Source organism: Tamandua tetradactyla, chromosome 10 (genome assembly GCF_023851605.1).
Source record: "Tamandua tetradactyla isolate mTamTet1 chromosome 10, mTamTet1.pri, whole genome shotgun sequence".
In the NCBI taxonomy this organism is placed as follows: Eukaryota; Metazoa; Chordata; class Mammalia; order Pilosa; family Myrmecophagidae; genus Tamandua; species Tamandua tetradactyla.
This window is the reverse complement of record NC_135336.1, coordinates 22,872,493-22,888,734: the sequence shown is the minus strand read 5'-3', so window position 1 is coordinate 22,888,734 and position 16,242 is coordinate 22,872,493. Positions and strand designations below refer to the sequence as shown.

At 43.2% G+C, this 16,242-nt stretch overlaps 1 protein-coding gene across 1 annotated transcript in view; it reads left to right on the top strand.

Annotated features, from left to right (window-relative positions):
- Positions 1-4,294: 4,294 nt before the first annotated feature.
- PARP14 (poly(ADP-ribose) polymerase family member 14) overlaps positions 4,295-16,242 on the top strand; it is a 51,420-nt gene continuing 39,472 nt past the window's right edge. The window contains exons 1-4 of the mRNA XM_077118140.1: positions 4,295-4,570; positions 9,493-9,626; positions 11,593-11,626; positions 15,871-16,119. Of these exons, the coding sequence (XP_076974255.1) occupies positions 4,384-4,570; positions 9,493-9,626; positions 11,593-11,626; positions 15,871-16,119 (604 nt within the window). The 5' untranslated portion in view covers positions 4,295-4,383. The remainder of the gene's footprint in view (positions 4,571-9,492; positions 9,627-11,592; positions 11,627-15,870; positions 16,120-16,242) is intronic.

Below are 16,242 nucleotides of genomic sequence, written 5' to 3'. Positions count from 1 at the left end.
TTGGGGTTTGGCAAGTTATGGTAGGTAGCAATGTCTAACTGAAGCTTCTGTAAGAGTGACCTCCAGAGTAAGTCTCTCAACTATTTGAACTCTCTCAGCCACTGATACCTTATTTGTTATACTTCTTCCCCCCTGTTCTAGTTTGCTAGCTGCTGGAATGCAATATACCAGAAACAGTATGGCTTTTAAAAAGGGAGAATTTAATAAGTTGCTAGTTTACAGTTCTAAGGCTGAGAAAATGGCCCAATTACAACAAGTCTATAGAAATGTCCCATCAAAGGCATCCAGAGAAAGATACCTTGGCTCAAGAAGGCCGATGGAGTTCAGGGTTTCTCTCTCAAGTGAGAAGGCACGTGGCGAACACAGTCAGGGTCTCTGTCTCAGCTGGAAAGGCACATAGCGAACACGGCATCATCTGCTTGCTTTCTCTCCTGACTTTCTGTTTCATGAAACTCCCTGGGAGGCATTTTCCTTCTTCATCTCCAAAGGCCGCTGGCTGGGGGACTCTGCTTCGTGGTACTACAGCATTCTCTGCTCTCTCTGAATCTCTCATTCTCCAAAATGCTTCCTCTTTTATAGGACTTCAGAAACTAATCAAGACCCACCCAAATGGGCAAAGACATATTTCCCCTAATCCAGTTTAACAACCACTCTTACATACGGTATTGAATAGGGATTATTCTACCTTTACGAAATGGGATTTTGATTAAAACATGTCTTTTCTAGGGTACATACGTCATTTCAAACCAGCACACCCTTTTTTGGTCAAGATGGCATTGTTGATCCCATGGTGTCAGGGCCAGATTCATCCCTTAAACCAGGGCTTTATTTATTGTTTTGTTGTTTGTCTAGACCTAAGAAAGTAGTGGAGAATATTTAAAAGTGCATCATGTCTATAGCCATTACATTGTAAAGGGCAAAAACAATTGAGGAAATATTCTTTCAGGATTTGAAAACTATTATCCAAATAGTTTATACAAAAAAAGAGCTCACATCACTGATAAATAAGAGAAGTTCTGACATTGTTCATCTTCATTGTTTCATTTTCATTTTGATTGTTAATATAAATAAAAGTATCAATAGACATTTTTGATGGAACTATACTCACTCATCAACTGTAACCACAGATTGGCTACGGATGCAAGAATTTGGCAAAAATCTTTGAAAGTATTCTGTGAGAATCAATTGGCTACTTGGAATTTACAATAAACCTGTATTGTATATTTTATTATTATTTGCTATAAAATCTTTATATCAGGAGAATTTATAATAAACACACACAAGTACGCAAATTTTTCCCCAGAGAGCTGACTGTTAAATATCTAACAACACATTAGATATACAGTGGAGATCCAGTGTGGTTTGGTGCGTTAGAAAAAATTTTGTACATTTGTAAGGTTAGTAATGAGAGTAAGTCCATAAGGTGACTAATTCTGAGGACTGGAATTTTTAGAATGCTCAGGTGGTAAAAGGGAGGGTAGCTTACGCCATTTCTTCTGAGGCCCGGGGCAAAGGAAAACCATATCCTGTTTCCAGGCACTGTGCCAGGAGTTCCAGGAACAAAGCAAGGTGGCATGGGGGCAGGAAATGCCCATGACTCACTGCCTCAGGACAGAGGGAAAGCAACCTTTTCCCCATCATACACTTCAGTGGGAGAAACGGGGAGCCTGATACTAGATTATAGAAGTTTACAGAGAGGTTGAAGGGGGAAAGTTAGATGAAGAAGGAAGTTTAGTTCGAACATGCAGACATGGATTGTTATGTATTAAAATGAACTGTAGCTAAGAGGTGGTCAGCAATGATGCTGGAGGGCACTTCTCCTTTGGAAGACCATTCCCTCTTAGGCCCTGAGAAGAGATCTGCTTCCTGCGAAGAAAGGCAGTCACAGGAGGCAGATGCTCATAAGAGATTGAGAATTGAGAGGAAAAGCACACGGTGTGTGTGTGTGTGTGTGTGTGTGTGTGTGTGTGTATTCAACAAATAAGGCCAACCAGGTCCTTCTAGATTGGTCCTTTCTTTCCTTGGTTTTCAAGACCTGCTAACCTGATCCTCTGACAGCTCCTTCCCAGTCCACCCAGGAATGATGATCAGACCTCGAGTGGCAAGGCACATTGCTGATAATGAAATAAACCCTTAAAAGAAATCCAGAAATGGCCAGTTCAACTTCTACTATAAATAAAGGGTTTCAGTTTCACTGTCATTTTATCCCTCATACAAAGGAGAGAAACCGTTTGCCCAGCTCTAGACTCCCAAATCCTGGGGAGAGGAGAGTGCTGATTTGATCTGTGGGTTGGGGTAAGAGGGAGACAAAGTCCTCCAGGGAAGCAGTGATCACTGGCTGTGGGTCCTGTCTTCCCTTCTTCCCCACTGCTGGGCTTCAGGGTGGTTTGGGTCAGGTGACAAACGCCACCTGCAGGCGCGAGGAAATACTTGAATACTGTTTAAATGAGGAAAGAACTGTCTTTGGCCCATCTCTGGCTTTTGTTGTCCTGAAACTTCAGCTTCATTGTGACCTCAACATGTAAGGTCCAGTCCTTCTGGGAGAAGTAGCCCTAATTTTGGCATTGTCTAAGACTGCACCACCTCCTCCACAGAGACCAGAATCCAGCAGATGACTCTATGACCTTCCAGCAGCAGTCATTCAAAACTGCCTGCCTCTGCACTCCCTCTCTCACTTTGCTCCCGGGAAAGGGGGAGAAGCATCCATTCCGAAGGCTAATGCTTTAGGATCCTCCTCCACATTCCCCATACAACCTGTATCTTCAACCTTTCATTCGCTCCTTTCCACCAATATTTAAACATGCTGAAGACTTTGCCTCTTAAAAATACCCTTTAAAAAGCCAGAAAACAAAAATAACAATAACTTCCTGATCCTATAATCCCACAAACCACTGCTTTCCTTCTTCCCCTTCCTCGTCACACTTCTTGAAAGCTCTGAATTGCTGCTCCCTTCACTTCCTTCTCTTTCATTCAGCCCTCAACCCCACTCCCTCCTCACCCGGAGACAGCACTTGCCAATCAACAGACATTTCTATTACTTACCATTGGTAGCACTCAAATAACAATGTCTCCTTCTGTACTGAAAACACTCCCTTTTCACAGGTCAAGGATACACACTTACTGGCTTCCCTCCCATCTCTCTGACCACCCCTAGGTGCTCCCATTTTGGTAAATGCCACTGTTATTCAGCCAGTTCCTCAGGCCATCTATGGATGACCACGGAGTCGGCCATCTTTGACCTTTTCCTTCTCTCACTGCCCACGTCCTTCCTCCAGTACGGCAGCTCTACTTTCAATATCTATTTAGAATCCTAACCTTGCTCCATCCTCCCCTACCAGCACCATGTCCCAGCCACCCTCCTGTCTCACCTGGTAATCTCCTGGCTGGCTGTCCTGCCTCCACTCTCACCCACTGCAGGGCAGCTGGAGTGATCCTGCTGCAAGTAAATCACATCCGGGCACTCACCAGTTGTCAAAGTTCCAAGGTTTGTCCACTGTTCTTCCTTAGGCATCAGGTGATGTGTTGCTGCCATTTAGCTTCCCCTGAGCTCCAAACCATGGCTAGGAGCCCCTCCTAATTTATTCCCGGAATACCTGCAAACATACACCTTCCAAGAGAACTTGCTCCACTGTGCCTTAACTTCTCTGTGCCTCTCCCCACAGCAGTGTGAGCTCAGTGAGGGCTGGGATGGTGTTTGTATGTTGAATCCATTCCTAGTTATGGCAGCTAATAAATATTCCACAAATAACTGTGCATGTACTATTTCAGCCATGATTTCTAGTATTAAAGGATCAGGGAACAAAGATGCAAGACTAGAAAAGCAGGATAAAATTCTGACAATCACGCTGATTGCTGTAGAAATCCAGTAATGGATAGTCAACATTCCAAAGAGTCAGAGTTTGGGTGCCATTTAATTCTCTTGTGAAATGTTGGCCCAGGACAAAATTGAAGCTGTCTCTGTTTTCACAAGGTCTGGAAATCCAACGCTGCTGATTTCAACTGTGGCTTGGGTGAGGTGTAGGCTCTTTCGAGGAAGGAGCTGTCACCCAAGGCGACAACAGGTGGAGGGATCCTAGACGCAACAGGTGGAGGGACCCCTAGATGCAACAGGTGGAGGGACCCTAGATGCCTGGAGAGGCGAGGGTCAGCCTAAAGGTCAATCCACTTTTGCTTTGGGTCGGAGAAGACCGTGTGTGTGGGAGTGTGTTTGTGGAGACTGGGAGTCACAGGCAATCTCTGGGCAATTGTTTACCGCCAAAGGCAGAAACTAAGGACCGGGAGGGGTTTACTGAGAAACGAAAGCGAAAGAGGCTAGGAAGTGAAAGAAGCCAAGTTAACTGGTGGCGTTGAGGAGAGGACCGGCAGTCTCCGCCAGAGCCGAGGATGGCTGCGCCCGACGCCTTCCCGCTGCTGATCAGGGGGTCCTGGGGCCCCAACCTCCCGAAAAACTTGCGCAACAAGTTACTGGTGTACTTTCAGAGCCGGAAGAGATCGGGAGGAGGGGAGTGCGTGGTTCTCCCGGAGCGGGGGAATCCCACTGGCTTCCTGGTGCTCTTCTCCCACGAGGACGGTGAGGCATGGGGGGCCGCGGAGGGGTGGCTGGGTAAAGAAGGCAACGGGGCTTCTTCTACCGGGGAAAACCTAGGGCTGGAAGCAAGCAGCGGGAGAATCCACCCCACCCCCACCCCCACCCCCACCCACCCGGCGGCAGTACTAAGGGAGGGCGTAGGGACCGCCGAAAGCCGCCGGGAGGTCCCCGGACGTGGCGGTTCCCCAGCGCGCTGCTTCCAGGCACTTCCCGGCGCTGCCTCGAGGCCGCCCAATTGCGCCTCGGTTTAGAAGAGCCCCAGAGAATTGCCAGCCCCGCCTCTGTCCACTCACCGTGGGCAGCCCCTGGGCCTAGCAAACACGCCGGCACACACTCTGAGTTTGTGGGTTAACCAGCGGCCTCTCTGCATTTTTTTTTTTTCCTCCTCTTCATTTTGCTCCCTTTGTCTTTCCTTGGTTTTTTTTTGGGTGGGGAAGGAAAGGGGTTGAGAACGTGAGAAGTCACAGGGATTTCCCCGTGGATCATGGAGATTCTCAGCGGTGCTGAAGTCTATTAAGAGAGGGGTAGGGGCGCTGTCTGGGTATAAAGGGTTTGGTGTGGCCGGAATGTTGGAGAGGGAGGCACCCAGCTGTGGCTCAGCATGCCGCATCTTTGTTGAGGGCCTGCTGGTACCTCTTCCCTCAGCCTCTCGGTAGCCCTCAGACTGGGAGCTAGCAACAACCTTCAGGGTTGATCTTAGGTGGGAGTTTTGAGCTTGGGGGAAAAGTTTCCTCTGCACAAGCCTTCTGGCTGCTGTGTTCTTCCCCTTTCACTATTCCCATTTGGGAGGGGAGGAGAGTCCTCCAATCATCTGCTTGCTCAAAGCACCCACTAGGGTCCTTGCACTTGACATTTCCACTCTGGTCTCAGGAAGGAACAGGGATCCGTCAAAGCATTGCACCCTTTCCAGTTGCTGTTATGGGGAAAGCATCTGGGTCAGACAGGACAGGAGACATCCAAGGCATGAGAGCAACTGGAATATCCTGGGCAGGGATCCAAGCAAGAAAAAATGGAACCCACAAAAGAGGAGAGGGACACACAGATAAGTTTGAAGGTAATGAGGAAGGGAGGAGACAGGAACTTGTTTGATTAAGACACTCTTCTGAAAACAAAATGCAGAATTTCCCAAGGATTATTTTTACTAAAAGAATGCTAATAAGGGTAGCTGTGTAAGTCATTTCCCCCCTGGGTTTCACAGGGCTTTTCCCACTTTGATCCCAACTGTCAGCATCACCATGGACCTGGCTCTAAGGAAAACTTCCTCCTTTAGAATTCTGTTGTCCTAGGAGTAGTGCTCAAACTGGGGGCACAGAGCTCCTGAATCACCTGGAGAAGCAGGTTAGATAGGCACGTTCCCAGCTGTGTTCTAAAAATTCCTGGCCAGTAAGTGTGGAGTGGGTCTAAATGTACATGTTTTACCATTACCCAGGTAACTCTGATGCATACTCAGATTTTGAGAATCTGTTTTAGTTTCCTTGGCTGCTGAAGCAAGTACCATGAAATAGGTTAACTAATGGATATTTATTTGCTCACTGTTTTGAGGTTAGAAAAAAAAGGTCCAAATCAGGGCATCATCAAGTTGATGTCTTTTCCCTCAAGACTATAGCATTCTGGGGCTGGCTGCTGGTGACCCTTGGGCCTTAGCTTGGCACAAGGCAAGGTACATGGTGGTATCCCCTGGTCAATTCCTGTTCTCTCTGGGTTGCATTGGTGTTCAGCTTCTGGCCGTCTTCTCTGTGGTTTTTTTTCTCCCCGTCTGTCTGAATTTCATTCTGCTTAAAAAGGACTCCAGTGATAGGATTAAGACCCATCCTGATTGAGGTGGGCCACACCTTAAGTGAAGAACCTCATCAAAAAGTCCTACTTGCAATGGGCTCATGCCCACAAGAATGTTTTTCTGGGGTACATACAGCTTCCAACCACCACGGAATCCCTGTTGTTTGTTGATAATCCCAGATGAACAAAAAGGGAAGTAATCATAGAAAATACAAACAGCCTAAAGATACCACCAGAAATAATTTTGCAGTGAACAGTAATTATATTCTAGCTTCCAAAGCAGAAGTGAGTTCACAGTCTTCTGGCGAGGCTTTCCTCCTTCGTTGCTCCCATCTCACTATCCCCTCTTCTTCAACCCCCAGGCCGTTCCAATGGTTCTTGTTGCCTCCAAGTATAGACCACCACAGACTTATTACAGCGCAAACCCTTTTCTTCAAACTTCTTAGGGGGTGGAAACTCCCTAATCAGTTTCATTTTCCTGCTTGAAGAACCACTTTCTCAGTCACAAGCTATCAGGAATTTGCTAGCTGCGACAGTGAAGGCCCTGCCCTGTGGCCCCAGGAAGTGCTCGTCTCTTCTGTGGAGGACACCCTCAGCCTCCGCCTTCCACCCTTCACTCTCCACCCTCCAGCGCCCCCCCACCTCCAGGCCCCCCCCACATGGCCAGGAAGTGGCCTTAACAGTGTCGTTTAATTGTATAATCACTGTAAGAGTCACATAAGCAGAATAAGCCCACTAGCACTTTCTGTGGAAGTGAGCGTATGGCAGACAAAAACAAAGAAGAAGCTTTATCTTACTTTTGCATGGTTCACGACATTTCTGAGATGTTGAGTGTAAGTTGATTTATAACATTTTTAAACCCTATTTCAGATATGTACATTTTATCGTCCTTTCTGGTCCTAATTTGGCTCCGGGATAGTGTCAGACTCCCTGGAGATAAAGGTCGGAGGGTCCATTTTCTCCTTGAATAACCTCAAGTGGTCTGAGGCTGGTGCAGGAGGGAGACTGCTCACATAGGGTGAGAATGGCAGGACATCAGAGTTGCAGCTCTTTTTCCAAGAGTCACATCGGATGACGCTTACTGATGCTGCTGCCACTTGCTCCCCTGAAACAGTTGTGGCCTCGCACTTTGTTCAGTCTCAGGACAGGCAGGCACGTGTAGATGCCCAGACAAGACTTCCCTGAAGTATAAGGAATAATAAAGGGAATGTAACACAAACGTCTGTGACTCTAAAGGATTCGGCTTACAAAACTTAGCTTGGTTTCAGGCTTCATGAGCCCTGGCCAGTCCCCAATCCTCATTCTAGTTCAGTACAGCTCCTCAGAGCCCATGAAGAAACATCTGCCTTCCCCATAAAGAGTGACAATAGGCTCTGCAATTCCTCCTCAGCTTGTTTTTTGGGGCCTGTCTCTGAGTTGGCATCCAGCTAAGCCCTGCTTCATGGATGCTTAAAGTGGAAAAGCTATCGTGCCCCTCTTTGTGAAAGTTTCTGACTTGTATCCTTGGCTTCATCAGGCTGACTGTACCAGAATATGACATGGTGACTCAGCATTTGTGCCCGAGCTGCTCTTATGAACAATATGGAGTACTCTCCAAGGCCCCCTTCTCCCTGACCTCTGGTAGTGTCTGACTGTGCTGGCTACACCCCCTCCTTTAAATGCACTCGTACCTGGACTCTACCATCTTAGGTACATTGAGTTTCCTTTTATCTCTCTGGCTGCTCCTTTTTATAATTTTAACACATTTATGTAGTTTTTGGGTGGGGGTTACAAAGCACATTCACAGACACTGCTTTATATATATATATAATCCTTGCTTTAATTGAGGAAACAGAGTCAAGGGAAGTTAAGGTACTTCCCTGTGGTAACCCATAGTTAGTGGCAGAGTTGAGATTCAAATCCCCATCTTTGGGCCCTTTTATCCAGTGTTTTATTTTCTCATTATAGGCAATTTGACTGATGTGCTAATTTTTCTTTTGTAAAATCTTTCCTATCCCTTCTTTTTTGTTCTCTTTACTATCATCCTTGTGGGGCTGAGGCCCTTCCCACCACCGGCTGAGGAATTGATGCAAACCGCCCGCTAACTAGTCCACAGGCTCCCAGTTTGCTCAGGGCCACCCATGTCACCTTTCTAAAACACGACTTTCATCAGGCCATGTTCCAGTGCCCTGTCTTCACTGCTTCTCTATGAAGGGAGCTTTCATTACCTCACTGTAGAATAAAAAATGCTACCTGTCCGAGTGCTTACTAAGTGTCAGGTACTGTACTAGATTCTTCATAATTCTTCTTCATTTTAATACACATAACACTCCTACAAGACAGTCTTCATTGGATTGATAGACAAGGAAGACTGAGTGTCGTTAGGTAAAGCTTAGTAAATAAGGCTTTAGTGAGAAACATGATCAAAGAGTATGCAGGTAGTTCAGTGGTAGAACGCTCGCCTGCCATGTGGGAGACCTGGGTTCGATTCTCAGCCTATGCACTAAAAAAAAAAACAACAAAAAAATTCAAAAAGTGGTGCTGCGATAATGGGATAGTCACGCGGAAAAGAATGAAATGTGACCCCCCACTGCACACATACAAAAAAAAAAAGAAACATGCACAAGGTTACAAGGTAAGGTTAAAGATGGCCTTCAAATCCATGTCTGCCTATTAAAGTTCTCTGGCCGCTGGACAATGTCCTCTGAGGGCAAGGGGCCAGCCCTGCATCTGACCCTGACCAGCATATGCCCTGACCCCTAGGAGCCTCCACTTTCCCATCTGCTACAAATGGAGGCTGTCACATTCGCCCCGCTGCCGCATAAGGAATTATAGGATGCTGTGATGCCACATGCTGTATCTCCCACCATCAGTTGTCCACCCATCAGTAGGAGGAAGCCTGTGCAAAAGTCAGATCACGTCACTCCTTGGAGCAAAGCCCTCAGCAGCTCCATCTCACTCAGAGAGAAGCCAAGTCCTACCCGTGGGTTACGAGGCCCTCCTACTGGACCTGTCCTGTTGAATGGCTTGGGACACGACTGACCAAGTCATTGATTGAAGATGACGAAGCCTATGGAAACCATGGAATAATTTTGTGAATAAAGGTGGCTTGGTGCTTACCTTTATATGTATGTGTGTGTATATTTCAGTTCGGCAGAGAGTTCTGGAGAGAGAGAATCATGAGCTGGTATGGCCAGAAAAAGGAACGTTCCAATTAACTGTGCAGTTGCCCACACCTCCGGGTGAAAGCCACGGTGTCTCTGAGGGGGAAAAACCAACAAAGGTAATTAACTCGAGAAATGATTTAAAAGAGAAGCAGGGTATCCTTCCTAGGTGTGGGGGGTGGGGCTCACAGTGAGGAAAACAGAGTGGAATGAAAACAATAAGTTCAACTGGAGTGAGAAAAGCAACTCACTTTTAAGGGAAGTGTGATAGTGTAGGTGTGGAAAAAATGAAGGAGGGGGCCCTTTTTTGATTGATTTTAGACTTTTTTTTAAAATGTCATGATTTAGAGATTATGGTGATCATTATTTTGGGTATAAAATTTTGGATCTCTTCGTCCTGGTGCCTTGTAAGCTGGTACTTGCTATATTTGTAATATCTTTACATCATTTGAAGGGACTAGCAATCCATACTACATGTTCTAAGGATAGGAAAAATTGGGGGTACAATAGGAGAAGACTTAAGTAAGAATAGAGCAAGAAAACTATTGGATTCTGTGTTTCAAGTTCCTTGAAGGAGTTCCATCCATTGATCCGGTAATTCTACTGTTACAAATCTATGCTAAGGAAATAATAATGTGAACAAAGATGTGCCCTGAGACACTTTTCAAGAGGAAAAAGTTCAAACAATCTACATGTCCAACCACAAGGGAAAGGTGAAAAAAGTTATTGACTTACAATGTATGTGGAAAATTGTAAAAATTATTTTTGAAAAAACTTTTAATAATGTAAGAAAATTTAAATGTTGTAAGTGAAAAAGTAGGATGTAAACTGTAAGTATATAATTATCTCAGTTACCTTAAGATAAAAAAAGTTAGGAAGATTGGAATGGAATTCACCAAAGTGTTACCTGTTCAAATGTTATCAAAAGAAAATTGAAAATTGATAATTTTCTTTTCTTCTCTTATTGTTTTTTTGTTGACTTTTCCAAATTGTCTATAGTGATCTCATGTATTACTTTTGGATTTTGGAAATAGCTACAAAGAAAAGAAATAGAGGACATTCTAGTGGGATTCTACGGGCTTAGTAAGAACAAAAACGACAGGAAAGATGGCTGGGAAATGGGGTTGCACCTCAGTTGTCCAGCACTGTTTTAGGATAAAAAAAATCATGGAATATTTGTGTTACATTTTTTCTAAGGATTGAATATATTTTACTGACCTAGGAAGTGGTTGCCAAAGCTAAATGTCTATTCTTATTTTCTAAGATTATGAAATTTGTGAATTTGGATGCACTGTGCTGACAAATAATGCCTGCTTGGCATTTGTGCCCATTAATTTGGAGGGTGTCTGAAAATTCCTTATTTGGTGTACTGATTGTTTTCAGTAGTTAAAAGTGTAGGGCTTTGGGGTGGCTACGTAAGTGAAGTTAAGCTACAGAGATAGATAGAAAAGAGCTAGAAAAATGATTCAGAGAGAGTCAAAATCATCCAGAAAAAAGGAGAATTAATAGGAAAGGAAGTCTTGAGTTGGGGAATGGAAAATAAGTAATTAAGGTTGGAGCAAAGGGCATAAGACTGTGGCTCTGAAGTCAGGTCACCAAGGTTTGAAACCTGGTTCCACCACTTATTGGCTGTGGGACTTTGGGAAAATTAATTAATTGCTCTGTACCTCAATTTCCTCAATTGAAAAATGACACCTAACAGTACGTACCTTGTTGGATTGTTGTGATGATTAAATGAGGTGACCTCTACAGAACACATGGCACAGTGCTTATTATGTAGTAAACACCCAATAAGTGTTAAATGGGGGGAAATCACGAGCTGAACTGTTTCTCTGATGTAAGTCTTACCTCAGACACCTGGTGTTAGTTGAGGTTTCTGTTACATGTGCCTCATTTTTACCAGTGGTTTTTGTGACAGTTCATGTGCCACCACATGTTTCAGATGCATTCAAGCAGCATCATTGCCAGGGCCTTTTCATGATTGTTTCTATTAAACTACATCTCCGGGCTGGTCCCAGGGACATTTTCTCAATATAAAGAAATTATTAGTAATTTATTAATTCTGATTTATTGTTTGAATTTCAGGAATCCACCACCAAAGATGAATCGAAGAAATCAGGTAAAGTCTCAGTTGAGCTGACATTTTCATTCACCAAACAATTTTGCTTTTATTGAAGAAGGAACTTGCAGAGTTCTTCCTGACTTCCACAAGGCAGGGTTTGCTCAGCCTGGAGATGCCTTGGACTCTATCAACTGCATACTCTGAGCCAGCTGTGCAGAGAGGGAACACTGGGGGAAGCCTCTTTAGTTCTTAGGAGCTCAGGTCAGAAGGATGGGAGCTTCTCTGTTGGGACTGGAAGACACTTTGCATTTGAGGGCAGGGCAAGTGGGTGACTGGTAGGTGGTAATGAACATGTTTTAAGCCCACTCATACCCAGTTGGCCACTGAGCAGCAGAGATATGACATGTCGGTGGGTGCTGGGTATGGCCTTTTGAACACTGAGTCTACAGAGTGCTGTCCTCTGGAGTCACAACAGGGAGGTGTGACTCCGCTGTAGACAAAAACTTTCTGAGCACAAGATGCAGGAGCAGGTGCAGTCCTCCAGATTAGAGCAGCTCTTCTTGTCCCTTCTATTATGGGAAACAGCCAATAACCTAGTAGCTGTTGTGAACTCTGCTTCTTAACCAATCTGGGTACTGGCTGATTGTGCCGCCTGATGTTTACTTGAAGAAATGACTAGTTTTCACTACTACACATGCTATTATAAAGGCAGTGTGGATAATGAACTTAGCTGAATGAGCTAAGCAACAAAGATAAACTGATGTATGTTCCCAAGTCTTAGAAAAAAGAATTCCAAAATAGTGTTTAATACTGTACTCTAAAATAGAAATTGTCTTGAGATGTTTAGTATTTTGCAACTTTCTGCTTTTGCAAATTGCCCTAGAATGAGAGCTGCCTTTACTTGGTATTATTATGTTTTTTAACCTAGTATGGTTATACTAGTAAACTGTAGAATCTAGCATGCATGTCTTTCTTAAGAAGTCCAGATTCTTGTGGGATGAGAATTTTTGTGTCTCTTTAGAGTCATCCCTACTTTCCATTCTTCAGATTGGGTCTGTTCACTCAGATCCTAATGTTATGGCATTCCCTTGGATCCTTGTCTTTTTCTTAGAAGATACCTTGAGTGTGGTATATTCAAGCTCAATTTTAGATCGAGGAGTGGTTTGCATTTGCGTATTTGTAATTGTACAATTTTCCTGGATCTAGAATTTAATCAAGTCTTTGTTTCTTATAGTTTCATTAATCTTAACCTAAGTCTGTCCTGATTTCTTAGAGCTTTTTCAGGTTTGCTTATAACCTCAAAGTCATCAAGCCCCACTCCACCAATGAACCTTTCATTCTCCTGAAGATTTTAGACCCATTCACTAACTGGTCTTTACCTGACCTACCCTCTAATGATAGTAACCAGCTAGGAAGCTGGCTGATTGGCTGTCTTCAAAATGATATTTAAGTTGGCCCCTTTAAGAGATGGAAGAAGAGGTCCTTGGTTGAGTGGTTGATCAACACTTAATCCTGATGATATCCCTGAGGCTAAGACTCTTGAAATTAATTGAATTGGAGTAGACAGTTTCCAGAACTAAGCAAAATGAGGTTGGAGGGTAGTTACCAAATAGGCCCTTTGTCTCAGGGATGAGGAAATCAGAGGATGTCACACAATGAATAGTGAACTTTCTGCTTTGAAACCCAAAGCAGAAAGTTAAAAACTGAGAAGTCTAAAGGAGTTGACAGCCATAAAAAAGGTGCACCCCAACATCAGGAGTCAGGGTCCTGTTCCAGGATAAGCTTGGGTGAGCTGGGCCTGGAAAGTGGAAGCCAGCAACTAGAAGACCCTAGAGAAGAGAGAAGGGCAAGAGCAGATATACTAGTCACTTGTGGTTAACAAATTTTGATATTTCCAAATCTGTATCTCTCGGCTAGATTCCCTTTTAAATTCCAGAATTTGCATCTGAATTTCCTGTTGAAAGTATGTTAGAGCCTTTATGCCATTTTTCTCCCCAAACCAGTGCCCTCTTCTGACTTCCTTATTGACCTTAAAGTACACAACCAGTCTGCCTGTCATCTATTAAAAATTTCAGTCTTTCCTTTTAAGCTTTCACAGAGACCTATCAATTATTTTTTGCTGGTCACAGAGACCTATCAGTTATTTTTTAAAAAGTCTTTCTCATCTAGTCTTCCTCACTCCAGGTCCTCCTTGTTACCTCATTAGGAGCTCACTAGTTGGTCTTTCTGTATCAAACATCTGTCTCCTTAAATATGACCTCTGCACTATTGCTAAATTTCTCATCTTCCTTTTCATAGAAACATTCCATGACTCACTCTCATACCACCTACAAGATAAAGTCCAAACTACATTCTGGATTTAGTTTACTTTTCTGGTCCCATTTCTTTTTACATTTTTTTTATTGTGCAATACAACTTATATACAGAAAAACAAAAGAGCAGTATTTTTTCAAAGTACTTTTAACAAGTATTTCCTAATTAGCCCAGTGCTTTCATGGTACTTTGCCTTTGCTTTACTTGCTCACAACACCCTACTCTCCACTTTTTTCTTTTTAAATTCTATATGCCCTTCAAGACCTACTTTTCCTCTTCTCTAAAGTTTTTCCAGACCAGCTTAACCTCTTCATCTTTCTTCCTTGGATTCCTTGCTTGATTGTTGATGCTCTTTATTTGACAGTTAAATAAGCCTCTCTTGTGATGACGTTTCAAATAGTCATAAGGTTATAAAACTACATTGGTGCAAAGGCTCTTACAGGTCACTTAGTCCAATACCTTCATTTTATAATTAACTAATTGACTTGCCTGAGTTAATATGACTAAAGAGTGGTAGAGCCAGGTTGAAGTCACACAGCCTCATCCCCAGTGCAGTAGTCATTCTGTTTTGCCATTCTGTCTGATTTGACGCTAATTTATATTGTTATTTAATCCTTAGCTGTTTTGTTCATTTAGCTTGAATGTATGTGCATGGTATCATAACCAGCACACAATAGGGGCATTTGTCAGGGATTCTAACTGCTGTAACAACCCAAAAATATATCAGTAACTTCACACAATGAAAGCTTCTCTTTCCTTCACATGACAATTCAGTGTAGTCAGCAGCTGGGGTGATGCAAGACTGCAGTTTACTTCACACCTTCATTCAGGAACGTAGGCTCCTTTCATCTTGTAACATCAACTCTAATATGTGTCCTCCAGGATCACTGCAGAAGGGCAAGGGAGAAGAAGGAGTCACATAAAGGAGATGGATATTGGCCAGGTCTGGAAGTGGAGTTCACCACTTCCATCATATTCCATTAGCTTCCTGAGCTGTAATGTAGAAATTGAATGATAGGAGGTCTGGGAAATGTTGCCTGGAAAGAAACAAAATGGATTTGGTGAACACAGAGCATTTTTCTCTACCACAGTAAATGTTTACAAGTATCAGTTCCCTATCCATTGGTTTTTTTTTTTTTTTTTATTCATCCCTTTCAATGTATCCAATGTCTTGAAAATAATAAGGGCCCCAATTGAAGAGTTGCCCATGGAATGTCTGAAGGTCATGTCTTAAGCATCAGTGATGCTGCCCTCATGGATGTAACTCACTTAGTCAACAATGGAGAGGAACCTCGAGAACAAGCCAGCTGGGGTGATTGCCATTCAGTGAGCTTGATGCATATATACAGCAATCTGGACCATTTTACCTTCCATGTGCCTTCCTTAGTTATTTGCTGCAAGTAACCTTTTTTCTTTTCAGTGATGGGAACTTACTGCTTTTCAGAAGTATAATGTGTAGGCATCATCAGATAATCTCACTTTCCTCCAGTGGTGCAAGCAGTAAATATTTATTGAGTCTCAACTATACGTTAGGTACCAACAATACAAGGATGAATGTCCTTTGCTTTTGAGAAGCTCAGTTTAAAACTATCATTCAGTGTTGTGATTGAAGTATGTGTTAAGCAGTATGATAATAAGGCAGATTCCTCAGAGATGCAAGGCAGAAAAGAGTATAATAAAATTGAACTTAGAGTGGGCAGTGTTGGCTCAATGACAGAGTTCTCACCTGCAATACTGGAGACCTGGGTTCGATTCCCAGTGCCCACATTAGGAAAAAAAATGAACTTAATAATAATAATAATAATAGGCAATTAAATACTACATTTTATTTTTAATTAAGTAAAACAAAGCCTTCCAATATCTGTTTTTATTTGAGCTAGTCAAGACATTGGGAGGGAAAGAGGGAAGTATCTAATGATAACTTACTTTGTTAAGACTGTGATGGGTAAATATAACATCTTGTATATCTTTTGCCTCCTTAAAATTAGATGTGTCTGAAGAACTGGATACCAAACCCTCTCATGAAATAACATCTGAAGAAATGGACAGCATCCCTAGAGAATGTGAAAATATTTCCTCATTGGTGGCATTTGAAAATTTCAGGGAAAATGTGACTGACATTATGTTAACCTTACTAGTGGAGAACTTAAGTGACCTGTCAGCAAACACTAATGACTTTCAAGTGGAAATAATACGAGATCTTGATGTCGCTGTTGTTACCTTTCAAAAACATATAGGTAAAATCAAATGATGCTTTATTTGGCAGTCATCATTGCACCCCACTTTGGTCTTTTCAACCTCCAGCTAATGGAACACCTCTGAAAGTGTGACTCTCTAGTAGCTTATAAGAGGGGACTTCA